Source organism: Bufo gargarizans, chromosome 10 (genome assembly GCF_014858855.1).
Source record: "Bufo gargarizans isolate SCDJY-AF-19 chromosome 10, ASM1485885v1, whole genome shotgun sequence".
Taxonomy (NCBI): domain Eukaryota; kingdom Metazoa; phylum Chordata; class Amphibia; order Anura; family Bufonidae; genus Bufo; species Bufo gargarizans.
In genome coordinates this window covers 34,000,920-34,028,560 of record NC_058089.1, presented here as the reverse complement: position 1 = coordinate 34,028,560, position 27,641 = coordinate 34,000,920, and the positions used below count along the sequence as shown (strand labels likewise).

The 27,641-nt window shown below is 42.2% G+C and overlaps 1 protein-coding gene across 1 annotated transcript in view; it reads right to left on the bottom strand.

Moving 5' to 3' along the window:
* Nucleotides 1-1,208: 1,208 nt before the first annotated feature.
* IRF7 (interferon regulatory factor 7) overlaps nucleotides 1,209-27,641 on the bottom strand; it is a 40,057-nt gene continuing 13,624 nt past the window's right edge. The window contains 11 exon segments of the mRNA XM_044269246.1: nucleotides 1,209-3,378; nucleotides 11,422-11,531; nucleotides 12,083-12,350; nucleotides 12,352-12,479; nucleotides 15,745-15,945; nucleotides 17,394-17,573; nucleotides 19,528-19,719; nucleotides 21,065-21,116; nucleotides 22,788-22,885; nucleotides 23,973-24,219; nucleotides 27,358-27,508. Of these exon segments, the coding sequence (XP_044125181.1) occupies nucleotides 3,211-3,378; nucleotides 11,422-11,531; nucleotides 12,083-12,350; nucleotides 12,352-12,479; nucleotides 15,745-15,945; nucleotides 17,394-17,573; nucleotides 19,528-19,719; nucleotides 21,065-21,116; nucleotides 22,788-22,885; nucleotides 23,973-24,219; nucleotides 27,358-27,508 (1,795 nt within the window). The 3' untranslated portion in view covers nucleotides 1,209-3,210.

Below are 27,641 nucleotides of genomic sequence, written 5' to 3'. Positions count from 1 at the left end.
ACTGATGTTCCCAACCCCATTTATAAGGCAAGAAATCCCACTTATTAAACCTGACAGGGCACACCTGTGAAGTGAAAACCATTTCAGGTGACTACCTCTTGAAGCTCATCAAGAGAATGCCAAGAGTGTGCAAAGCAGTAATCAAAGCAAAAGGTGGCTACTTTGAAGAACCTAGAATATGACATATTTTCAGTTGTTTCACACTTTTTTGTTATGTATATAATTCCACATGTGTTAATTCATAGTTTTAATGCCTTCAGTGTGAATCTACAATTTTCATAGTCATGAAAATAAAGAAAATTCTTTGAATGAGAAGGTGTGTCCAAACTTTTAGTCTGTACTGTATATACATACAGTATATATATATATCTAAATCTCCCGCTTCCCTCTACAGTGGCGTTACAGTTACACTTTCACAATGTGGGCCCAGATTTACTAACATGTCTGCACCTAAAATCTTTCTAAAAAGTTGGACAATGTTGATATAGTTTGGCACAACAAGGGCTTCTACACTTTTTTCCCTACTTGTTGAAAACTAGTGGGGTTAGCTACAAAGGGATAAAGCTTTGCACGTCAGGGGCGTGGCCTAATAGGTGCCATTTTGTGCCAAAATGACACCACAATTCTGGTGTAAAATTCTGTCTTAAATTAAGCCAAACATTTCATATAGAGTTAGATCAAAGTTTTATCATGCCGCCTCAGTCCCTGTGATAAATCTCGTGCAGTTCTAGACAGTCTGTCTAAGGTTACTCCATCAGTAAATCTGGACCAGTGTGTTAGAAGACATTCACTTTTAAACCACTTTCCCTCTGGGCACATTTGGTCATTATTTTGCATTTGTATTTTAAAACCAAATCCATGAGTTGAATGTAAGGCGGTATTACAACTCCTGCTTCCTCTGCCGACCCATCTTGATTGATAGGACCAGGTTTCTGCATACATTATTTTTGGCCCTGTCAATCACGAAGGAGACAGAGGGGCTGGCAGAGGAAGAAGGAGGCGTAAGGGTGCACAGCATGGCCTGGGCCCACCCTTTGTGCACTTAACTACTCATTTGCATATTGATTAAAAGTATACCCCAGAATTTTGCAAGATTTCACTAATCACTTTCTCTAATAATTAATTTATCTACAGCATATGTTGAGCTTAAAAAATGTTAAAATGTATGTTGTTACTCTGAATAAATAGACCACACTGTTTAGAACCTCGTTGTTTTATTCTTTTTATTGTATATATATCTATTAACAAAACAAACTTACTAAATATCTCTAACTAAATAACAACTATTTATACAAAATACAAATAAAAGATCATCCTCTATTTTTATTGCGTTACTTGCATATGGTTTTATGGGCTCTAAAACAAATACCAGCCGGGCCACTTAAAGGGGGCGGCGAGGTAATTTGCTATGTAGTTTCTATAATAACCCATGAAAAAAAGAATTTCATGTGACTTATGAGCAGAGTATGAATTTTGCTGTATGTGATTTTTATTACTTTATATTTACATGACATGACTGTCATACGCGATTTTATGCCACTTTCAGGTGTGGTGTAGCATAAATCTCAGTTACATTGGATGTAGTAAGTCAGTTACTCAATGCATATGTTTATTGATACTTATAGAAATCAAAGTGAATGAGGTCACCGTTTAACTCCCAATTTGCTACGACCACCACACGTGAATTGCCACAAATTTAAGCCTGCTGGATTTCTGGAGAACCAGGTGTGGTGGTTGCTGCAGCTTGTGAATAGAAACACAACTTCTTTCATTTTCATTATGCAGCGATGGACAGTACACTAACATTGCCATGTAGCCCCAGCCTTAGGGCTCATTCAGACGGCCGTATGCTCTCTCTCAAAAATGCGGATCCGTTTTTTTGCGGATTAGACGCTGACCTATTCACTCCGATTGGTCCCTTTTCTTCCGTTCTATGGCTCCGCAAAACAAATAAAACATGTCCTATACTTGTCAGTGAAAATCAGGACGTGGCTTTATTTATTTTGTGGAAATGTGTAACTGTCCACAAAAAAACGGACCGGCATTTTTGCGTACAGCACACGGCCGGCTGAATGAGCCCTTACAGTGATACTATATTTCCTCTTCAGTGAAATGTGTGGCCACCCTGGCAATAAAGGCTTCCAGGACAGATATGATTTTAGAAGAACTTCTCCACATGGTAGAAGTCCAACAGACCAGCAGAACATCCTCCTATAAAGTGTAGTTAAAATGTGTTAACCAGTAATCATTGTAGCTAAAAATAAGTTAAATATCTACATATATTTCAATATACAATGTCATGTCCATGTATAGCATGCTATACATGCTTCCAGTAGCGCCTCTTAAACTGAGGTGACCCAGCACGCCACCTGTAACAGCCCTTCCCTCAGGAATGCACTATCCATGAGGCCAGGTGAGCACATGTGTTTTTTGTTGTAAGAGTCAGTGTGCAACCAATCAGAGTGCAGCTTATATTTTTCTAGAGCAAGTTTCAGTGATCTCATTGGTTGATATCGGCGAGGATGGCCCTTTTTTCATAGTTTTCAGCATGGGGCCTTGAGGGTAAAGGGGCTGTCTACTGAACCTGCCATAAACCGCTATGTTGTATCACATAGAGGTGTAACTTGACTTATCCCTTACCTCAACTGTTAACCTGAAGATGCCCTGCTGTCCAGGGATGGGATGTACAAGTCTAAAAAATGAATGGTGATGGTCTCTGCGTCCATGTAAGATGGCAGCGGTCACATGATTTAACCACATAAAAGCTTCTGCACTTTTCCCTGAACATTCTTCTGCACACCTGCTGAACAGAAACTTAACATGTCCTGAGCAAGTGCAGACAGAGGCGACTCTGCTCTCTGTATTTGCACAGCGCTGGATGCATTCAACTACTGTTCATGCACAGAAATGGATGCATCAAGAACAACCTTGGGAAGCAGTCACTTGGATAAACCATGTGATTGTGACCACCCACATTTTACCCTACCATCCTATGGATGTTGAGGAGACCACTGCTGTCCATTGATGACACATCCCATGCATGTACCTTCAGGTGAACAGCTGGCCATCCCTTTCAAATAGGTAAATAGTAAAAACATTAGAACAAAGAGAGAATAAGTTTTACATAAAGGGCAACAACGTATCATTCCTCTCCCTGCTACTACAAAAAGACAAGAGGGCCTTAGAACCTCCGGAGAATACAGGAACACCTTAAAGTAAATCGGGGAGGTCAAGATCCATTAAACAAGGCCCATTTAGGTCGAAACTGTTGAAGGAACTTCCGTTTGAGATCTGAAGACTGACGACCTCTGAGTGCAGCGATGAAGCACCATTCTGCTGGGCAAAATGATGCATAAATGTGCAAAAATTCGGAACAAGCTGAAAATAAAAGTCCAAAAAGTTACTAAGAAAATAACTCACCTCAATGTGTTCTGTTACTGAGCGGTAATACAGGACAAATGCTACCTGGCAGTTTTACATTTTATTTTCTTAAATTGCTTACGTTGTTGAAGGATCATGTGACTGTCACGGCTTAGAGGTAGTTTGCCGTGACACTTTCACCGCGCATGCTAGTTGCCGGTGGCAACGTGTTGTTGTATTGCATGCATGTGTATTTTTCCCTTTTAAGGCTGTTTCCCTTCCTTTCTGGTGTGCACGGGGTTAAGGTGTGTTGAAGGTGCAGTTGGGTGTGGTCTCAGGTCTCTTCATATAGTGTTGCTGTGAGACTGAGATCATTGTTATGTCTGCCTCTATATGTGAAGGAGCTTGCCCCTTTCTTGAATGCTATCTGGGGTCCATCCTACTTTGACATACTGTCACGATGGGGAGTGGGGGAAACAATGACAGGTGTGTGGGATATGAAACCAAGGATAAGGGAGCGGGACACCTCCTAGCACATCCTTAATCCTCGCCCTGGCTCCTAACTGCATGAGCGGACCTAGAAGGTAGGGCGGCTCATGCAGTTAGAAGTTAGGGCGAGGATTAGGGATGTGCTAGGAGGTGTCCCGCTCCCTTATCCTTGCTTTTAGGCCTGGTTTCATATCCGGCCTACCCATCGTACGGTGGGGAGTTTACCCCACTCCCCATCGTGACAGTATGTCAAACTAGGATGGATCTCAGATAGCATCCAAGAAAGGGGCAAGCTCCTTCACATATAGAGCCAGACATAACAATGATCTCAGTCTCACAGCAACACTATATGAAGAGACCTGAGACCACACCCAGCTCCACCTTGCACACACCTTAACCCCGTGCACACCAGAAAGGAAGGAAAACTGCCTTAAAAGGGAAAAATACACACACATGCAATACAACAACACACCACCGGCAACTAGCATGCATGGCGAAAGTGTCACGGCAAACTACCTCCAAGCCGTGACAGTCACTTCTCCTGAGAAGAAAACTGTACTACTGTACCTTGCTGAAATCTAGAAATGTGCATGTAGAGCAGGCATTGTCGTTCAACCCATCAAAGTAGAGGAGCCCTCTTTGAAATTTTCTAGGGCATCTCATTAGTTGCCAGGTATAATGGTATGTATCCTGTACCTTACTCTGTTTAGACTTGGACTGATTGGACCTCCCTGTAGATAGTGTGGATTGTTGACCTCCTTTACTGACTGACCTGAATAGATGTTTACTATAGTTTTTGTCCCCTGAATTGCATTTTTCCCTGTAGTCCTCATTCTGACCTTGGCTAGTATTTGACCACAGATTTGTGGGATTCTTGTTTCATGATGCTTGGCAACTGAAGGCATCTGTGTTAGTCCCATGTTCATATGTGCCCACATTGTTGAGAAAATATATGTTTTTATATATGCAAATGAGTCTCTTGGACCAATGGGGGTGTTGCCGTACACCTAGAGTCTCTGCCTTCTCTGCAACTGCCGCATCCTCTCAGGTGTCTCATCTCAGGTCTAAGATTGGGTGTCTTATCTTAGATCTTCCATGATTGGGGGAATAGGATCTGAGGTCTGATAAAAATTGGGGGTCTGATTGGGGGTTCGATAAAGATTGGGGGGTCTGATTAAAATTTTGGGTATGGTTGGGGAGTCTGATAAAGATTGGAGGTTTTAATCTGGGGTCTGATAAAGATTGGGGGTGTGATTTGGGGATCTGATGAAGATTGGGGGGTGTGAACTGAGGTCTGGTGAAGATTGGGGGTCTGAACTGTGGTCTGATGAAGATTGAGGGAGTCTATTCTGAGGTCTGATGAAGACTGAGGGTCTGATTTGAGGTCTGATAAAGATTAGGGGTCTGATCTGATGTAAAATATTTTCCCTTTTTAAAACCTAGGTGTGTCTTATAAGGCAAAAATATGGTAATTTATTCCCGATTGTGAATGCTGCAAAAATTAACAAAAACGAAAATGCCAGAACTGTTTTAAGCTTATTTGCTACAAAAAACAAACAGAATAAAAAGCAATCAAAAAGTGTTACATATCCCAAAATAATACAAATACAAACTACAAGTTTTCATGCAAAAATCGAGCTCTCACACAGTAGAAAGAAAAACAAAATGATAAGGGTCTTGGAATGCAGTGATGAAAAAAACATTTTCTTTTTTTTAAATAAGTTTTTACTGTGCAACAGTAGTAAAACGGAACAAAAATAAATATGTATGTGGTGCCATTAAAAACTACAACTTGTCCTGCAAAAAACAAGCCCTCATATGGCTACACCGACAGAAAAATTAAAAAGCTATATCTCTTGGAACGTGACGAAGAAAGAAATGAAAAAAAAATATAAAAATGGTTGGTTACTAAAGAGGAAAACAAGCTAAGGGGTTAAGTCCTGAGTCCATCAGATTGTCAAGACGCTAATCAAATTTGTGGGTCTTGCAGCTGACATGCAATATCTGAGTCAGGTATTTCGTTTTTTAAGTATTTTAATAGTGACAAATATATCAAAATTGTGCAGGTGACATGATAAAGTTGGTGCTTTTCATTAGACAGGTTGTCACATTTCTCATTCTGCGCATGGATATAGTAATGGACATATATGCACCAATTTTTGGCAACCTAAAATGGCACCTTTATAAAAACCCAGGCTATAAACTTCTTTCAAAACTATTGAGCTTGGTTTAAAGAGTATCTAAAATACATAATACATTTTGGTAACTTTTACTCAATTTGTGAGAAAATTCTGGCCTAATTCGCTTAGTAACTGTCACTAGATGATCTTCTAGAAATTCCGCCAGCAATGAAAAGTTATGTTTCACAAAAAATGGAGGTTTCCCAATATATTGTAGAAAAATACCAGTCTGTTCTGTCATCGAAACCAGTCAAAGTCCAAACCGTTTAACTGCTGGGACATATATGGGGGAAGGAGGTTGCTCCAAACCCAGGAATAGGAAAGTGAAACTTATCTGCACTAGAAATACATTCCGACAACAAGACGCATAGTCACAACCTGAAATCATCACTCGTGAGGAGATCTCTGCTCGACAGGGACAGGACCTCCCTGGCATTTCTTTGCTCTTTTTGGAAGACTGGGACTTGTGTAATCTGGTAAGTGTATAGAATATATAGACCACTGATTACATAGTCACAAATTTTACTAACAACGGTCATGCATTAGTCAATGTCTTTTTTAATGCTCCATGGAGACGTTTTAGGATTTGGGTAATGGAAACTGTCTAGAGAATACTAGAATGCAAGAAATGACAAAAAATTCACTGAAAACAACTAAGAACACAGGCAAAGGGGTGATATCTGAGGTAAATAAAACCCACATTTTCTTATTAATATTTTTTTTAAAGCAATTAGAATTATGTTTACTAAATTTTTAAGTAGAGACCTGGGAGGGGGGAGCAAAGTAGGACCCTCTCGTTCCTATTGTGGTCCTCAGCATTAATAATGTCTACCTTAGTGGCCCCCGACAGTAATAATGTTCCCCAGCATTAATAATGCCCCCATATTGGCCCCCCTTAGCAGTAATAATATCCACCATGGTGGCCCCCAACAGTAATAATGTCCCACAGAATGACCCAGAGCTGTAATAATGTCCTTCAGAGTGGCCACAAGCATTAATAATATCCCCCATAGTGGCCCCCAGCAGTAATAATGTCCCCCATAGTGACACCTAGCAGCAATAATGTCCCCCATAGTGACCCCCAGTATTAATAATGTCCTGCATAGTGATACCCAGCAGTAATAAGGTCTCCATAGTGGCCCCCAGTATTAATTATGTCCACCATATTGATCCCAGCATTAATAATGTCCTCCATCGTGGCCCCCAGTATTAATAATGTCCCGCAGAGTGATACCCAGCAGTAATAATGTCTCCATAGTGGCCCCCAGTATTAATTATGTCCCCCATAGTGACATCCAACATTAATAATGTCCACCATAGTGATCCCAGCATTAATAATGTCCTCCATCATGGCCCCTAGCAGTAATAATATCCCCCATGGTGGCCCCCAGCATTAATAATGTCCCCCCCATAGTGGCCACAAGCAGTAATAATGTCTCCTATAATTGCCGTCAGCATTAATAATGTCCCCCATAGTGGCCCCCAGCAGTAATAATGTCTCCCTTAAAAGCCCTCAGCAATAATAATGTCCCCATAGTGGCCCCCAGCAGCAAAAATGCCCCCCATAGTGACCCCCATTATTAATAATGTCCCCCATAGTGACCCAAGCATTAATAATGTCCTCCATAGTGGCCTCAGTAGTAATAACATCCCCCATAATGGTCCCCAGCATTAATAATGTCCCCCATAGTTTCCCCCAGCTGTAATAATGCCCCCCATAGTGACCCCAGCAGTAATAATGTCTCCTATAATTGCCCTCAGCATTAATAATGCCCCCTAGTGGTTCAGAGCTGTAATAATGCCCGCCATAATGCCCCCTAGCAGTAATAATGCCCCCCATAGTTACCCCCAACATTAATAATGTCTCCCATAGCGCCCCCAAGCAGTAAAAATGTCTCCCATAGTGGCTCCCAGCAGTAATAATATCCCCCATAGTGGTCCCCAGCATTAATAATGTCCCCTATAGTTGCCCCAGCAGCAATAATGCACCCCATAGTGACCCCCAGCATTAATAATGTCCCCCATAGTGGCACCCAGCAGTAATAATTTCTCCAATAATTGCCCCCAAGGAGTAAAAATGTCTCCCATAGTGGCCCCAACACTAATAATGCCCCCATATTGACCCTCAGCACTAATAATGTCCCCCATAGAGGCCCCCCAGCATTAATAATGTCCCCCATAGCTGCCCCCAGCAGTAATAATGTCCCCCATAGTGACCCGAGCAGTAATTATGCCCCCAGCAGTAATAATGCCCCCCATAGTGGCCCCAGCAGTAATAATGTCTCCCATAATGGCCTCCAGCATCAATAATGTCCCCCATAGTTGCTCCCAGCATTAAAAATGTTCACCATAGTGGCTCACAGCAGTAATAATGTCCCCCCTAGTGTCCCCCCAGCACCAATTATATCTCCCATAGTGGCCCCCAAGCAGTAATAATGTCCCCCATAGTGGTCACAGCAGTAATAATCTCCCCCATTGAGGCCCCCAGTATTAAAAATGTCCCCCATAGTGGCCCTGAGCTGTAATAATGTCCCCCATAGTGCCCCCCGGCAGTAATAATGCCCCCCAAAGTTACTCCTAACATTAATAATGTCCCCCATAGTGGCTCTGAGCAGTGATAATGTCCCCCATGGTGGCCCCCAGCATCAATAATATCTCCCATAGTGGCCCCCAGCAGTAATAATGTCCCCCATAATGACCCCCAGCATTAATAATGTTCCCCATAGTGACCCCTCTCATTAATAATATTCCCCATAGTGACCCTAGCATTAATAATGTCCCCCATATTGTCTCCTAGTATTAATAATGTCCCCATAATGGTCCCGAGTTGTAATGATGTCCCCCATAATGCATCCCAACAGTAATAATGCCCCCATAGTTACCCCCAACATTAATAATGTCTCCCATAGCGCCCCCAAGCAGTAAAAATGTCTCCCATAGTGGCTCCCAGCAGTAATAATATCCCCCATAGTGGTCCCCAGCATTAATAATGTCCCCTATAGTTGCCCCAGCAGCAATAATGCACCCCATAGTGACCCCCAGCATTAATAATGTCCCCCATAGTGGCACCCAGCAGTAATAATTTCTCCAATAATTGCCCCCAAGGAGTAAAAATGTCTCCCATAGTGGCCCCAACACTAATAATGCCCCCATATTGACCCTCAGCACTAATAATGTCCCCCATAGAGGCCCCCCAGCATTAATAATGTCCCCCATAGCTGCCCCAGCAGTAATAATGTCCCCCATAGTGACCCGAGCAGTAATTATGCCCCCAGCAGTAATAATGCCCCCCATAGTGGCCCCAGCAGTAATAATGTCTCCCATAATGGTCTCCAGCATCAATAATGTCCCCCATAGTTGCTCCCAGCATTAAAAATGTTCACCATAGTGGCTCACAGCAGTAATAATGTCCCCCCTAGTGTCCCCCCAGCACCAATTATATCTCCCATAGTGGCCCCCAGCAGTAATAATGTCCCCCATAGTGGTCACAGCAGTAATAATCTCCCCCATTGAGGCCCCCAGTATTAAAAATGTCCCCCATAGTGGCCCTGAGCTGTAATAATGTCCCCCATAGTGCCCCCCGGCAGTAATAATGCCCCCCAAAGTTACTCCTAACATTAATAATGTCCCCCATAGTGGCTCTGAGCAGTGATAATGTCCCCCATGGTGGCCCCCAGCATCAATAATATCTCCCATAGTGGCCCCCAGCAGTAATAATGTCCCCCATAATAACCCCCAGCATTAATAATGTTCCCCATAGTGACCCCTCTCATTAATAATATTCCCCATAGTGACCCTAGCATTAATAATGTCCCCCATATTGTCTCCTAGTATTAATAATGTCCCCATAATGGTCCCGAGTTGTAATGATGTCCCCCATAATGCATCCCAACAGTAATAATGCCCCCATAGTTACCCCTAACATTAATAATGTCCCCCATATTGTCCCCTAGTATTAATTATGTCCCCCATAATGGTCCTGAGCTGTAATAATGTCCCCCATAATGCATTCCAACAGTAATAATGCCTCCATAGTTACCCCTAACATTAATAATGTCCCCCATATTGTCCCCTAGTATTAATAATGTCCCCCATAATGGTCGTGAGCTGTAATAATGTCCCCCATAATGCCTCCCAACAGTAATAATGCCCCCATAGTTACCCCTAACATTAATAATGTCCCCCATAGTGTCCCGGAGCAGTAATAATGTCAGACATAGTAGCCCACAGCATTAATAATGTCTCCTGTAGTGCCCCCCAGCAGTAAAAATGTCTCCCATAGTGGCTCCCAGCAGTAATAATATTCCCCCATAGTGACCTCTAGAATTAATAATGTCCTCCATAGTGGCCTCCAGCAGTAATAATGTCTCCTATAATTGCCCTCGGCATTAATAATGCCACCCATAGAGGGCCCCGGCAGTAACCTATCCTATGCTCAGGATAGGCCATCAATATCAGATTGGTGGAGGTATGACACACGGTACCGGTTTCAGGCAACCGCCGATGCTGGAAACTATACAGAGGACGGATGACTCCATCCACTTTAAATGGGAGCTGAGCTGCAGTATCACAGCACGTCCACTACTAAACCTTGTGAGTTTATGTTTTGTAACATTATTCCTGCGGGGGGCCACTATAGGGACATTATTAATGCTGGGGGCCACTATGGGGCACACTACACCCTCTGTAGTGTTTCTTGCGCAGCTGATCGGTGGGGTGGGAGTACAGGGTGTTGGACCCCCCACTAATCTGATTTTGATGACGTATCCTGAGGACCAGAAAACCATTTGAACTGACCAGAACTCACAGCACCATAGATCCCAATGATCCCTATCATCTCAAAGATCAGGTTACTTACAGAAAAAGAGACATGTTAAAAATGTACTTTTATTTCACACTTGATAAAAACTGTATCACATGACTTTTTCTCAAGTGGGGAGAAAAAGCTAAGTTTTGTGTCTCTTTTTCTGTCAGTAACCAGTTATACATCTAACCACTTCTGACCTCATTTTTTATGGACCATGAAGATTGTTGGTATTTTTAGTGAATAGGTGAAGATATGTGCATAGGCTCCTGAGCCCGCTCCACGTACTTCTCATGCCCCTGTGATCTACATGTACATCAATGTGGGTAAAGGAGAAAAATGTTTTTGTGATATTATTTACTGTTCCCATGGACAGATAATTACATAGACATCACAGAGTGACAAATGTTCTGCTGGCATAAAACATTTTTTCACCTGTGTACTGAATGTCTGAACATTGGCTAAGAAGTCTAAAGTAAGCTACGCCCAATGATGTGTCAGGAGACTGGTGGAGCCAGTGGTTGGAAGGCTATAATGAGCGTTTGTCACACCCCTGCTTAATCAACTGTTTACCAACTGTGCACTTACCTTCACTAGAACAAATTTCTTCATGACCGGCTCAAGCAGAGTCTGTCCAAATGTCATATATATAGTGTAGTCTGGTGATGACCTTCTGTGGTGATGGTAAGCTTTTAACTCTAAAAATATAAAAAAGGAAAGAAAATTCTGAATATGCTGTAGATATATTTAATTGAGGAAAATTATCTATCTATCTATCTATCTATCTATCTAATGCATTGTTGAAGATTCTGCTGTGGATTTCAGGAGGATCTGCATCAAAATCCACTAGGGAGAATAATCATGTAAAATAAAAAGAAGTATACTTACCTTTAACATTCTCCTGCAATATCAGCATTTCCTTCTGTATACAGGTATACATGTCAACATGGGAATGCTACATGTCATCACTGGTGGCGGGTGAGCAGCGACCAGTGGGGGCCAAGTAAATGCCCATACGGGAGCAGCATGTAATTGGTCAGGTGAGTATACTCTCAAAATGGTGTGAATTTATCTTGTGGATTTCCCTGCGGATTCTTTGGCGACTTTGCTATAGAATAATCCCAGCAAATCCAACTTGCCCGCTCCCAGCAAAGCAAAAGTATATCCGCAAGTATAAAATATCTACTGTCTACTGGTTTACTAGCTATCACATATTATCTTGTTAAATCTAGCAAATATTGACACCTACCTTCCCAAAACTGGCTGAAGTCAAATATCTCTGTTGGGACATCTCTGATGAGCATCTTGGCCTCTGAAGCCATGTCCTGGGTTTTTACACTTTCAGAAAGGCTCCAGAAAACTCTTGACTTGCCCGTTCTTGTAGCGTAAACCTTGTGATTATGAGGATCGACTTCCACTAGAAGACCTTTTCCAACACAGCTGAGGATGACATTAGTGTACTTCATCTGTTCATGATCTAGAAGCACATCTGTTGAAGGGAATTGGACAGCCTCTGTGTGCCCCTATATGGACATCGTCAACATCTCTTGTGATGAAGAATTTTTTGGACACATTTTCTTTTAGGACCTCCTTTCCGCGATAATATATAGTAACTTCCCAGGATGTGAGAGGAATTGGAATTCTCCCTGTTAGTAAATAATGTCATGTAATAAACCATTTTCAAGTAAGGTCACAGTCAGAACTGGCATAGGTAATTCTTAGTCCAACCCCTTGCAAAGTAAAAATAAATTAGAATTATTAAAACGAAAATAGACATAAATGTAATGTGCACTGCCTTCAAGTCAATAAGGTCCTATGCAAAGCCGTGCACACTGAAGACCCCCATACTGTCACAATAAATTATCTTCATGCCAAGGTGATAACAGGGGTAAAAAAGGATTGGGCAAGTTGAATTTTCTGGCATAAGATATGCTGCTATTAGAGGCCTTCTCCTCTCTAGGCATGGAAGCAAGCTTATGTTTGACCAAACCAGACAGATAGATATATGTGTAGTGTCCCATTTGGACACCTATTGGGTGGCTAAATGTACAGCGCATGCGCTGAACGAGCTAGTTCCAAGAGACTTCAGGGTCAGACGCGGGAACGTCTTTACCACCTTGCCCTGTCAGTCAGTGGTGGGGACGTGGCACGAAGGGCAGAGAGCGGAGCCTCTAGGAGCAACGAAGTCTAATGGCAAAGCCCTTGTCGCTCCTACGGGCTAATTTGCATATTAGAAAACATCAAGTTTCTCAAGAGTGTGGGCAATTAGGAAGATGGGACTAAGACCATGATGTTCAACTGTCAGGAGCACCAGTCTCAGGTGAGAGTGTTTTATTGCGATGTATCTGATGACAGAGCCCCTTTAATGTTTTGTGCTGTTTGATATGTCTTGACTTATTTCTCCCTTCACAGGAGAATGCACTGTTGTTTGCACTGTTCCGTGTACTGTTGGTGTTGATTTGCTGAGAAAAGCAGTAGTATGTCTTTCAATAGGTCTTGGGTTTGTTTTCTTGTGGCTGGAACAGGTCCCTATCATTTCTACTGTACTTAGATGCTTCTGGAAGGAGGGTGAACTCTACTAGCTTGTACTGAGCCATTTATTTCCAGTGTGCAGTTGAGAGGAGTGAAGGATAGAGTCTGTGAGGAGACAATATAGGTTTATGGGTCTCACAGCTTTGACTAGACCTTAAGTTTCCGGCCTGGCTTAGCAGGTTTTGCAGCTTACATCGATTTGAAGATCTGCACCTGGCGGCTAGGAATTGCAGACATTTTTTAGTATTTGTGCACCCTTCAGGTGGGACCTGCATAGTAGATAAATTGCTAGTTCAGGAATTGCATCAAGACAAACAGATTGCAATGGGATTTGGGAAACCTGGCTCCAGATGAGCCAGACCATTGTTGGAAACTGCCTTGTTAGACTTTGCACTTCCATCTTATTTGGACGTGTTTTGCAACTTACTGTCAAGTAAATAAAACTGAGTTGTTTGTTCAACTTTATCTCAGTCTCCTGCTTATCAATTTGCACACTAACACCATCTCCATCCCACCTTCTAGCTGTCATCTCTACACATGGTGTGCCCCAGCAGTACTACTACTTCCTTAATCCCAAGTGCAACCCCTCATTGCTGCACTAGCCCTAGAAGTGAGGGACGATTGGTAGAGAGAGGCCTGGCCACTGTGAGCACCGTGACTACCAGCTACATACTGTCCATTATTATTCCCATTCTCTTCCCATTTCCCCCAGGCTTGCTGAATGTGTATGGGGCCGTTGAAAGTAATAGCTGCCGGCCTAGCAAGCATTCTTCTGACATCTACTGAAGGTGTATGTCAGTGGTCAGAAGCTATACAACTTCCTTCCTAGTACTTTAGAAGCAATGCCTATGGGGAAGTAAAGCATTGCATATACATCAACCGATGGACCATGACATGGACATAAGGAGGTACAGGAGACAAAGGCTTTCAAACTGTGAGGAGAGACACTAAGCTGTTTAGAACTGTACAGTCTATGGAAGATGTCCATAAACTACAAGCTGACTTGAACACTCTGAGTGATTGGGCATCAACTTGGCAAATGAGGTTCAATGTGGACAAATGTAAAGTTATGCATCTTGGTAGTAATAATTAGTGTTGATCACGAATATTCGAATTGCAAATTTTTTATCGTAAATATAGGCACTTCGAGAATTTGCGAATATTTAGAATATAGTAATATATTAGTAATGTCGAATATTCAATTTTTTTTTTAATCAGTACACATGATCCCTCCCTGCTTCTAGCTTGTGGGCCAATGAGAAGGCTGCAATGTCTTAGCCTTTAGGAGTAGTGTTGATAGCAAATTTTTGTAATGCAAATTTTTCAATTGCCGTTTCCACAATCAAGAAAATAATGACTGGAGATAACGAATTCACGAATATATGGTGAATATTCACCCAAATATTCATGAAATATCACGAATTTGAATATTGCCCCTGCCTCTCATCACTAGTAATAATCTCTGTGCTTCTTATGTCCTAGGTGATGTAACACTGGGAGAGTCACTTATAGAGAAAGATTTGGGTGTCCTGCTGGATGGTAGATTAAATTACAGCACACAATGTCAATCAGCTGCTTCTAAGGCCACCAGGATATTGTCATGCATTAAATGAGGCATGGACTCGCGGGGCAGGGATGTGATACTACCACTTTGCAAAGCGTTGGTGCAGCCTCATCTGCAATATGCAGTTCAGTTCTGGGCACCAGTCAATAGAAAGGATGCACTGCAGCGGGAAAAAGTACAGAGGAGAACGACTAAACTGATAAGGGGAATTAAGGGTCTTGGTTATGAAGAAAGATTAAAAGAATTGAATTTATTTAGTCTTGAGATGAGACGTCTAAGGGGGGACATGATTAACCTATACAAGTATATAAATGGGCCATACAAACAATACGGTGAAAAGCTGTTCCATGTAAAATGCGCTCAAAAGACAAGGGGGCACTGTCTCTGATTAGAGAGGAAAAAATTCAGTCTCCAGAAGCATCAAAGCTTCTTTACTGTAAGAACAGTGAAGCTGTGGAATAGATTTCCTCAGGACGTGGTCACAGCAGGAACAGTGGACAGTTTCAAAAAGGGTTTAGACAAATTCTTAAAAGTAAAAAACATTAATGCTTATGAAAACGAGTAGAATTCTGAGTCTCAATTCCTTTTGGGATTCACATCCCCACCTATCCCTTGGTTGAACTTAATGGACGTATGTCTTTTTTCAACCGTTTTAACTATGTAACTATGTAATATAAATGTCCCCTTTTGCAATTATTTTTATGTTCTACTCAGTTCAGGAGACACTTTTTCAGACAAATTGAGGTCGTTTTTAAAAGTTTTGGCATAGACTATCACTAGCAATGATGCTGTGGAAATTGTATCCTTCTACTTACTTTGTTGACTCAGTAAGGTCGCTTGGGTTTCTGGTGGAGAAGCCTCTCCAGATCCATTAACAATGGGTATATTGTGACCGGCCGGTGATGATCTTGCACTCTCTTCATTGGTGGGATGATAGGAATAATTTGGCGAAGGGTTGATACTTTGGACTACTCGTGACTCATCCTGTGGACAGCCATTGTTGCCAGTCGCTTGTGCTATTGATTTATGCAAAGTTGTGTAAAAAGTTAGTGAGCATTTTCCATACAATAAGCAGGTATAATAGTATAGACAGCATGGGCACCAGTTCTGGTGTAAGGAAGAAAGCATACTAACATACTACACCCCATTTAAATATTAAAACATTAAATATTATCTATGTATGATTGAACAAAAGGCCAATAACTGGCCCATGTAGGGAAGGGAGCTTGACTGACAACACACTCTACTGCCAGTAATACAGCAGGGTACAGAGCATGGACATGCAAATATTACAGACATTACTCAATCAATCACTTTGGCTCCCTTTTAAAAGTGTTTTCCGATCTCAGGACAACCCTCGGGATCCACCTGAAATAAAGAACAGGTAAGTACTAACCTGCAAGATCCCACTTTGCTCTGGTTCTCCTGGTTAGGCTCTATTTACCTGGCTCAGTGGTGACATCACGTCGACAACACATGACTGCTGCAGCCAATCAGTAGCCTCAGCGGTGCAGCCAGTGATTGGCTGCAGCGGTCACATGCAGTCAGGTTCGGACAGGGATACAAGTGAAGCCTCCGGTGGGCCCCTGAACAAGGTGGGCCCCTAGTCTCCCACCCCCTGGTCAAGTGGCACATATAAAACAGTAGACTTACTGCACTACATACATATATTCATGTACAGCACCTCAACCAGCCTATTTTCATATAACAAAAACTTGATAGATTACCCCCATATTCAATCATCTGGTAGCATCTTTCTGCTGTGTGAGCAGATATTATTTGAATGTATCCGTACAGTGGGCCCCCAAAATAAATTTTACTGGTGGCCCAAGGCATCCCAGTCCAACACTGCATGCAGTCTACGTGATGTCACAGCTGCAGCTGGGTAAATAGAAACCTACCAGAAGAACTGGTGCTGCGTAGTTGGATCTTGCAGGTAAGTACTTACCTATTTCAAGCGGATTCCAGGGGTTGCCTTGTTTCTTCCTGAAACAGGACAACCCCTTCAAGTAAGTGCTACATTGTATTGGCTTTTTATACTGTGAAAATAGACATATGAAGACAATACAAGTCTATGGGATTTTCCATCTACATGCTGCAAATTGTTTGTGGATTTGCTCATGCGAATCAAACTCTCAAAGTATAGCCATTGTCTCGCGAATTGTTTATAGATCATTTGCAGATTATTTCTATAATTTAATGGAGTTTTAAATCTAGAATGAAATCTGCAGCTGAAAAGTGTCTAAGGGTGCGGCCACGTGGTCAGGTTTCTGCCTGCAGTTTTGGAAGCCAAAATCAAGAGTGGATCATAAATGGAGAAGAAAGTATAAAGGACAGAACAACCTCCTGGCCTCAGAAAACCAGACCGTCTGGTCGTGCCTTTACGGATTTCCTCGCAAATTTGGTGTGGATACTATATTAACTGGTAATTGTATCACTAATAGGAGACTTGGGTGTAACTCACTCGCTTGTTGGTATCCATTATGTTGAATGACTGGAGGCTCATGCAGTCCTGAAACCAAACCATTAAGAACTGGTGGTTGTTGGAAATGTGGGAGCGCAGACATCTGTTGGAAGAAATGGTTCACAGCCATATTTTGTGGGTATCCATCCGGATAAATGTTACACATTTGGTATTGTTCACCTGTAAAATAAGGTGGTAGTGTGAGTTACAACACAACATTGTGCTTGCCTTATGACTGTGTCTGGTATCAGGGATGAATAGAAAGTTTTTAAATTTGTAGATTTTATTGAAGTAAATGAACAATTAAAGAGAACCTGTCACCATGAAATAAAGCACAATCTGCAGGCAGCATGTTATAGAGTAGGTCTATGCTATTTATCAAATCTATGCTTAGGAGTCATGTGGACGGTCCTACACAGAGACTAACACACTCACTAAGTAGGACCGCTCACATAATTTCTAAGCACAGATTAAAAAAAAGATATAAATTAATAAAATAAAGATTATACTAAATCTTTTACCCACAAAACTAAACAATGCAATTAAAGTCTTCAGACTAAAATAAAAAAAAAAAATCAAGAGTCCCCACCAATCTGCACTCAATACCCCATAATGAGAAAGTTAAAACTGAATCTTGGAAAGTTAGCAAATTTATTAAAAAGGAGAAACTCAAATTTTCCATAAGCATTCAGACCCTTTGCTATGACACTTGACATTTAGCTCTGGGGCCTCTCATTTCTCTTGGCCATCTTTGAGATGGCCATCTTTGTGAATGTCCCTGAAGGACCCAGCCAGAGCCTGACTTAAACCCAATGGAGCATTTCATGTAGAGGTCTGAAAATGGCTGACCACCGACGGTCCCCATCCAACTTGACAGAGCCTGAGAGGATCTGCAGACTAGAATGGCAGAAAATCCCCATATCCAGATGTGCAAACCTTGTGGCATCATACCCAAGACTGGAGGCTGTAATAACTGCCAAAGGTACTTAAACAAAGCATTGAGATTTTAGCTTTTCCTTTCAGTAAATTAGCAATTTATTTTGGGGGAGATTTATGAACTGGTGTAAAGTATAACTGGCTTAATTGCACATATGAACCAATCAGATTCCTCCTTTCGTTTTCCAGAGAAACTCTTAAAAATGAAAGGTGGAATCTGATTGGTTGCCATGGGCAACTAAACCAGGTTTCCTTTACGCCAGTTTTGTTAAATCTCCCTCTCTGTTTTCACTTTCTCATTATGGGGTATTTAGTGCAGACCGACGGGAAAAAACTTGTGGGGTCATTAATCAAACTGGTGTACAGTAGAACTGGCTTAGTTGCCCATAGCAACTAATCAGAAGACACCTTTCATTTTTGACTGCTCCTTTGGAAAATGAAAGATGGAATCTGATTGGTTGCTATGGGCAACTAAGACAGTTGTACTTTACACCAGTTTGATAAATGACCCATTGATTTTTTTCTTTATTTTAGTGCAAGGCCGCAACATAATATAATATGAAAACAGGGAAAAGATGTGACTTTCCGAATGCACTGTATATTAATCTGCTCAGCGCCTCCTTCTCTATAACATGTTGCCTGCAAACTGCTTAGCATTTTCATTGTTCGCTTTAAAAATGTCTGGCAAACAGATATCCTGTTAAATTTTGTTACATGGGATTTAAAGAGGGTCGTTCAGCCAGTACATATTGATGACCTATTCTAAGGATAGGTCATCAATACCTGATCGGTGGGTGTCTGACACCCAGCACCCCCGCCGATCAGCTGTATGAAAAGGAGTCGGCACTCGTACAAGGACTGCTTCCTCTTCAAGATCACACTGCTTGTTGTCACACTTGCAGCGGCTACGCAGTGATGTCACAAGCGCTCACACCTTTCAAGTGAATGGAACAAGGACTTGTAATTACACTGCACCGCCGAGACTTCCAGATGACCTGCCACCTCCTCTTCATACAGCTAATCGGCAGGGGTCCCGGGAGTCAAACCCCACCCATCAGATAGTGATGACCTATTCTGAGGATAGGTCATCAATATGTACTAGCTGAACAACCCCTTTAACAGTACAGGTTTTATAACTATGGCGGAAGGTGGAAGGCATACCCAATCCATGCCCGCTTTCTCCCTATACAGTACTCACATTGCTGACGAAATACTGGAATATGGATGGACGGCTCCTCGTGGGGGGCTTGCTCATGGCCATTAACAACATGTGATTCCATCAATTGTGAATTTGCCCACTGCTCATGTGTGGACTGTTTGAAAACCTGATCCACATGTGGGTCACCTTGAGGATACTCGTCCTGTGAGAGGTTTAGTACTTGCTGTATGCCTGTACAAATATAAAGACGTGTGTGATTTTGATGAATCTATCAGAATGTACGTACTCTTTTTTTTTTTTTTTTTAAGAAACATTTGACCTAGAGAGTATGCTGTTTTCTGTACAATTGCTACACAGTTGCAGCAGATAATGGGAATGCTTTTATTTCAGCTCATTGACTTCCATGGGGAAGTGTTGTGGGCATGCTCTGCGCAGAGGGTTTTTTCTGACTATATATTCTCTTCAAGGATAGGTCATACATCCATAAAACACACGTGTGTTTATATTCAATCATTCACCAACTATTAATGCAATCACACTAAAGATCTGTTCATTTAAAGGGCATCTGTCAGCAGTTTTGTACCTATGACACAGGCTGACCTGTTACATGTGCACTTGGCAGCAGCAGGCATCTGTGTTGGTCCCATGTTCATATGTGTCCGCAGTGCTGAGAAAAATGATGTTTTAATATATGCATCAGCTCTCTCTGCAGCTACCGTTCCCTATGTACTGTAATCAACAGGACCAGGAGTGATGATGTTTTCTCCTGCCTGGCCCTGTCAATCAAAGTGCAGTTGCAAAGAGAGCTGAGCCTCTAGGTGTAACGGCAACACCCCCATTGCTCCTAGAGGCTCATTTGCATATATTAAAACATAATTTCTCTCAGCAATGTGGGCACATATGAACATGGGACCTACACAGATGTCTTCAGCTGCCAAGTGCACATGTAACAGGTCAGCCAGTGTCATAGGGACAAATCTGTATAAAATGTGAGTATAAGGCCTCATGCACACGACCGTTGTGTGCATCCGTGGCCGTTGTGCCGTTTTCCGTTTTTTTTCACGGACCCATTGACTTTCAATGGGTCCGTGGAAAAATCGGAAAATGCACCGTTTGGCAGCCGCATCCGTGATCCGTGTTTCCTGGCCGTGAAAAAAATATGACCTGTCCTATTTTTTTCACGGCCAACGGTTCACGGACCCATTCAAGACAATGGGTCCGTGAAAAATCACGGATGCACACAAGATTGTCATCCGTGTCCGTGATCCGTGTCCGTGATCCGTGTCCGTTTTTCCTATCATTTCAATGGCAAACTTGACTTAGATTTTTTTTTCATTTTTCATGTCCGTGGATCCTCCAAAAAACAAGGAAGACCCACGGACGAAAAAACGGTCACGGATCACGGACCTACGGACCCCGTTTTTGCGGACCTTAATAAAAAATGGTTGTGTGCATGAGGCCTAAGTCTGATATCCCAGTCTGCAAAGCTCAAAGCTGAACTATACAACATATTGAATTTTGTTCACTAATTACACTATAAGAGACAAGAATCAGATGCATGAAACCTCTGACTTACTGTTTTCTGTTGGCTCCAGCAAAATATTTCTCATTAGCTCAGCAATGACTTCCTGATATATGAGACAGTAAACATGTTTTAGAGTCTGTATAACAGCTTTACACCACAACCAAAATCTGTAAATTATAACTATATGTCAAATGAAATAAACATAGAATATTGCACATAGAAAGGTTACACATGGAATACCAATACACTTATCTCCCACCAAAGAGGGGCACTTATGGTTCATTCTGTAAGAAATCCATTTGCTTATGCTATTTTTTATAGTTTTTTTTTTTAATATTAGGAAAGACCTTCTGAATATAGACTTCTTTTGGATACAATCCAATCCACAGCTTCTAACAGAACATATGGCTGGTGGCAGTTGAAGATTTAAACTGAGCATGTGCGACCTGCTCAGTGAGCCCCCAAAAAAAAGACACAGCAAGGTGGCGCTATACAGATATGCTTTATTAATTAGCTCACTGGCTATACTGAATATTTAATTACATGCAATTACAAAAGTATTCAGATCCAGGTGCTGGTTTAAAAAATGTAGAATAATGCACCTGGGGTGTAAAAACCCAACAGCAGAATATAAAATCAGTGATACAGTCCTAACCTCAGTATCCGAGGAAAGGGATTTAGGGGTCATTATTTCAGAAGACTTAAAGGTAGGCAGACAATGTCATAGAGCAGCAGGAAATGCTAGCAAAATGCTTGGGTGTATAGGGAGAGGCATTACCAGTAGAAAGAGGGAGGTGCTCATGCCGCTCTACAGAGCACTAGTGAGACCTCATTTGGAGTATTGTGCGCAGTACTGGAGACCATATCTCCAGAAGGATATTGATACTTTGGAGAGAGTTCAGAGAAGAGCTACTAAACTAGTACATGGATTGCAGGATAAAACTTACCAGGAAAGATTAAAGGACCTTAACATGTATAGCTTGGAAGAAAGACGAGACAGAGGGGATATGATAGAAACTTTTAAATATATAAAGGGAATCAACAAGGTAAAAGAGGAGAGAATATTTAAGAAAAACTGCTACAAGAGGACATACTTTTAAACCTTTGCCCCTCTAATTTAAAACTAATATCAGGAAGTATTACTTTACTGAGAGAGTAGTGGATGCATGGAATAGCCTTCCTGCAGAAGTGGCAGCTGCAAATACAGTGAAGGAGTTTAAGCATGCATGGGATAGGCATAAGGCCATCCTTCATATAAGATAGGGCCTGGGGCTATTCATAGTATTCAGTATATTGGGCAGACTAGATGGGCCAAATGGTTCTTATCTGCCGACACATTCTATGAATATGCTTCATGACACAACCCCTTTAAGGAGTAAAGAGGGACTTATGGTCAAAAGTAGGGACTATCCCTTTTAAAGAGGGACACTTGGGAGGTATGATGATAGGATGACCTGTTATACCAGATCAACATTTGTTTGCTAAATGATAAAAGTCTGGTTGTCTGCAGTAACCACCAGGGGGAGCTAACTGCATATAGAATTATAAAGCTAGCATTGGATTCAATGGGATTTGTAAGTAGTAAGCCTCCTGTAGTGGCAGCTACAAGTACTTTATCTAAAAGGAAGCAAGGTGAACAGTTAAGTGCCAGGCTCCCTCTCATGAGGAACGCAGTCTGACTCTACGATAGATGTGCCACAAAGTGTAGTGAAGCAATTAGGAACACAGTATATATAAATTGTATTCTTTATATCTCATAAACCACTTTACGCACCGATTCCTCAGGACTGGAAAATGGGGCATCCAGTACAGAATTCGGACTTATGTCTAGTGTGTAGTCTTCGTCGTTTAACTCATCGAGAAGACTTTGCTCTGCCAGACAAAAAGGTATAGACATTTAGACATGAGCTCACAATTCTGCAGGTAGTAAATTTTAAAGCCAGTAATGAGCCAGGAACCAAGCTTTCCACCGCTGTGTCTGCAAACCCACAGGTCTCTAACTCACAACTCCCAGCAGGCCATGAGACACTTAAAATGCTCTACTAAAAAGGAACCTGTCACCTAGTTTGGGTCCACTAGACCACCAGCATTAAGCTCTACAGCTGGGGTTTAAAGGGCATCTGTCAGCAGATTTGTCCCTATGACACTGGCTGACCTGTTACATGTGCGTTTGGCAGCTGAAGGCATCTGTGTTGGTCCCATGTTCATATGTGCCCGCATTACTGAGAAAAATGATGTTTTAATATATGCAAATGAGCCTCTAGGAGCAACGAGGGCATTGCCATTACACCTAAAGGTTCTGTTCTCTCTGCAACTGCTGTGCCCTCTGCACTTTGATTGATAGGGCCAGGCAGTGTAAACATCATCACGCCTCGCCCTGTCAATCAAAGTGCAGAGGGGATGGAAGTTGCAGGGAGAGCTGATCCTCTAGGTATAACGGTAACGCCCCCGTTGCTCCTAGAGGCTAATTTGCATATATTAAAACATCATGTTTCTCAGTAATGCGGACACATATGAACATGGGACCAACACAGATGTCTTCAGCTTCCAAGTGTAGATGTAACAGGTCAGCCAGTGTCATAGGGACAAAACTGCTGACTGATGCCCTTTAAGGTCCCAACCCTGCCCATTTCTAACCCATAAAGTAGAGCAAATGAAAATCTAACTTATGGGTCTAGGGCTCATCTCCAGCGGCATAAGGTGCATGCATAATGCACGGCACAACTTATTTCAATTCGCATGCACCCAATAAGCAGGTCTTGAGAAGTGAAGCAGAACAGTGCTCCAGGCTTATCATTAGCCATTTATAATACCGCTGTCTCAGCGACAGGCAGACAATTGGGCCCCGAGACACAGCTGCCCCCAACTATGCCCCTGATACATTGCTATAATAAAGGAGTCTGCATAGGTAGGCAACATGTTTACATATGGATATCCTTAATTGGAGTAAGCTTCATACCTTCTGGATTATTTGGGGTTTCATTGAAGGTGGCGGCTATTGGATTTGATGACGGCAGATCATCATGAGCGCCATGGAACCTATATATTTTATGAGGATCTCTTTGGTCACTTGAATTATCTTTATATTCAGAGAACATTTTAGTGTTGCGGTATAGCACCTGATTTAGGGCACAACGGAAATTTGTTTTCCAAGTAGGGGGCTCCTCAAAATCTTGATGATACTTTCCACTGCAAATAGCCCAAGCCTGAAAAAAAAAAAAAAAAAACATGTACAAAAGAATATACGTAAATGCAGCATCCTGCTCCCAAAGGTTGCAGTATATTGCAAAGCTCAAAATGCATTTACTGTAAACTTCTTGTATTATATGAGCACATAGTAGTAACCAGCCATATTTTTAGCCACCACTAGATGGGGGCCGGTGTCATCCTCTATATAAAAGAGGGCATAACCTTCTAGAGTCAGTCTATTCCGTTTGCAGTCCAGGCTAGTAAGGGCTAAAGAGATGAAGCACATGAGAAAATGTGAAGCTGAAAGGCCAGCTCATCCTGGACCTGCATCCACCCAAGATAGAGCCAGAACACCTACAGAAAGTGGACCAGACGTCAGAGAAGTGTAGGGAAAGACCTGTACAAGTAACCAGTCTCCAATGGACTCCTAGAGCAACTGTGTTCAGCAGGAACCTCCAGGGCCTCAGCACACTACACAGTTTGGCCCAACTGTTGCACACTTCCACATCCCAAAGTGGAAATGTGGATAAGCAATCTGTCCAAAGAATGTAGCAGAAGAGTTATGCCTACTGTTGAGGGGAATTCCCCCTGGGTTGCAAGATTTTGTCTAAACGTAGAGTAGTACACCCCACATGAGTCGGCTAGTGAAGTTCAGAGTAGGAAGGATTGCTCCATCTACTATAGAGAGACATTTTTTGACTGAGAACTGTAATCTCTGAGGATACTGGATTTCTGTGTAACATCAGCTGGTCCATTGCAAGTAAGATCTGTTATGACCTGTCTACATTTGCATCCTTCAGTATAGAATTATTTTGCTGCACCGGTGTCTACCCATTGCTTCCTGCACTAAATTTACACTGCAAGATGTTGATATCGAAACAACTAGGAGCCTGCCTTGCACCTTAAAACCTGCACCATCAAGGACACCTCCAGCATCATCAGGCAGGAGGACCAAAGAACCAGAGTGTCCCCCGAATGGGAAGAAATGGTGTGCCCTTCCTATCACTGCATGCCGGCCCAGGGAGCTTCAAAACCGTGAGTACAACTACTACTACACCCATCTAGTCACCCACACTCATGCGCGGCCCTGCGGCACAGCCGCTGCGCAATTGTCAAGATAGGATTGATGTCAATGGGCAGCTAATGAACACATAGGGGAAAATGTGTAGCAACCAGATTCCACCTTTCATTTTTCAGAGCTCCTTTGGGTTATGGGTAAGTAAGCCAATTTTCTTTTAAACCAGTTTTGATAAATATCCCCCATACTGTCTATATATTTAAACTCTCCTAGTAACATCCATAATCCATATTTTATACAAGAAAATGTAGATTATAAGTCTTCACTTATAGTTGCCACCATCCCGTCAAAAGTCAACACACAATATACACGGGTGATCAAATCCCTGCTTGTTTTAATAGAAAAGGTAAAAAAGGGAGTTATACAGCAACTTTCTTTAATAGCTCCAGTGCATCTAAAATAAGAAATAAAACAAGTTTACAAATGGTCTTGTGTCTACAGCTTTTAGAGAGCTATGTGCCTTGATGGTAACAAACTACAAGTACACTGTGTGCAGCCTAATCCCACACTCATAGTCCCTTCCATCTGTCCATTACATTTTGCTAACCCACCCCATGTAACAAAATCTGGAGGACAGATGGCAGGGAGTATAACTTTAGGTACAGACTACACAGAGCTTGCTTGTAGTCTGTTGCCATGGAGACATACAGGTCTTCATAGGAGATGTAAATACAAAATGATTTGAAAACTTGTTTCATTTTTTTTTTATATTGGATGCATCGGACCAAAAAAGCTAAATTGGTTGCAAGGGTGTATAGAGAATGTAATTGACCATGATGCAAGATTATCTGAAATTCTGAATTATTAGCTGGTTATAGAAATGTTTCTGAAACTCACTTGTACTGTAAGGGTAGAGACCCTCCGAAAAGACAGCTCAGAAATGCTACAATTAGGCCCCTTTCACACGAGCGAGTTTTCCCGCGCAGGTGCAATACGTGATGTGAACGCATTGCACCCGCACTGAATCCTGACCCATTCATTTCAATGGGGCTGTGTACATGAGCGTTGTTTTTCATGCATCACTTCTGCGTTGCGTGAAAATCGCAGCATGTTCTATATTCAGCTTTTTTCAGGCAACGCAGGCCCCATGGAAGTGAATGGGGCTTCAGTGAAAAGCGTAATGCATCCAGAAGCAAGTGCGGATGCAATGCGTTTTTCACTGATGGTTGCTAGGAGATGTTGTTTGTAAACCTTCAGTTTTTTATTACGTGAAAAAAGCTTCAAAACGCATTGCACCCGCGCGGAAAAAACTGAACAACTGAACGCAATCGCAGACAAAACTGACTGAACTTGCTTGCAAAATGGTGCGAGTTTCACCGAACGCACCCTGAACGCATCCAGACCTACTGTAATCCGTCACGCTCGAGTGAAAGGGGCCTTACTGTGTTTAGTCAGGGGATGTCAATAATTGGTTATGTCTGAGCAGTTATGTCTGCATGCACTGGTTTTTATCCTGCTGAAACCTGGCACTCATGCCGGAAGACGTACGGATCCCATTATAGTCAAAGGGCTCCGGCGGTGAATGTCAGTATCCAGCTGGGCCGGATCCAGTGGATTTTAGCAGGCTGTTCCTCTCCACCAGCCTCTACTCAACTTCAGCGCAATCAGCAGCGCTTCTAAATGTAAGCCAACTTCCGAGCTGTCTTAAATTTAGACCATTTTCTACGCCAAAACCAGGCATAGGAAATGATGAATGAGACAGGCCTGCTGGCCCGTCCCCTTCCTGCCCACTCCATGCCCACTTTTTTAGACCTGGCGTGAGCAGCGAAAAGTAGCGGATTGCAATCTGTGCCTGAAATATGCCTAATATATCAAACTGGTGTAAAGTAGAACTGGCTCAGTTGCCCATAGCAACCAATCAGATTCCACCTTTCAAAGAGCTGTCAAAAATGAAAGGTAGAATCTGATTGGTTGCTATGGGCAACTAAGCCAGTTCTACTCGACACCAGTTTGATAAATGACCCCGATAGTTTGTAAGGCTGAAAAAATACATCTGTCCATCCAGTTCAGCCTGCTATCCTGCAAGTTACTATCATAAAAATTCAGATTGTTAAAAATGCAGAATTTTTCCACTTGCCTTGAATATCCCATAATCCCTCTCATCTGCATTTCTTATATTAAGGTGCTTCCATGGCACGCGGAATAATGTTCGACTTTCATCCAACCACCGAACACCTTCAAATTCGTTGCTGTTGATCTGTCGAATTAGCCAAGGGCCAAAGAGTTCTCTGGTTTGTGGCAACATAATATACAAATGATACATTAATATAATATAGTGACAGTGTACAATATGTAATCTGTATATAGACACAAGAGAAACTGTAGAGTGAAGGCATTATACCTAGTTTTCTACATTGATCA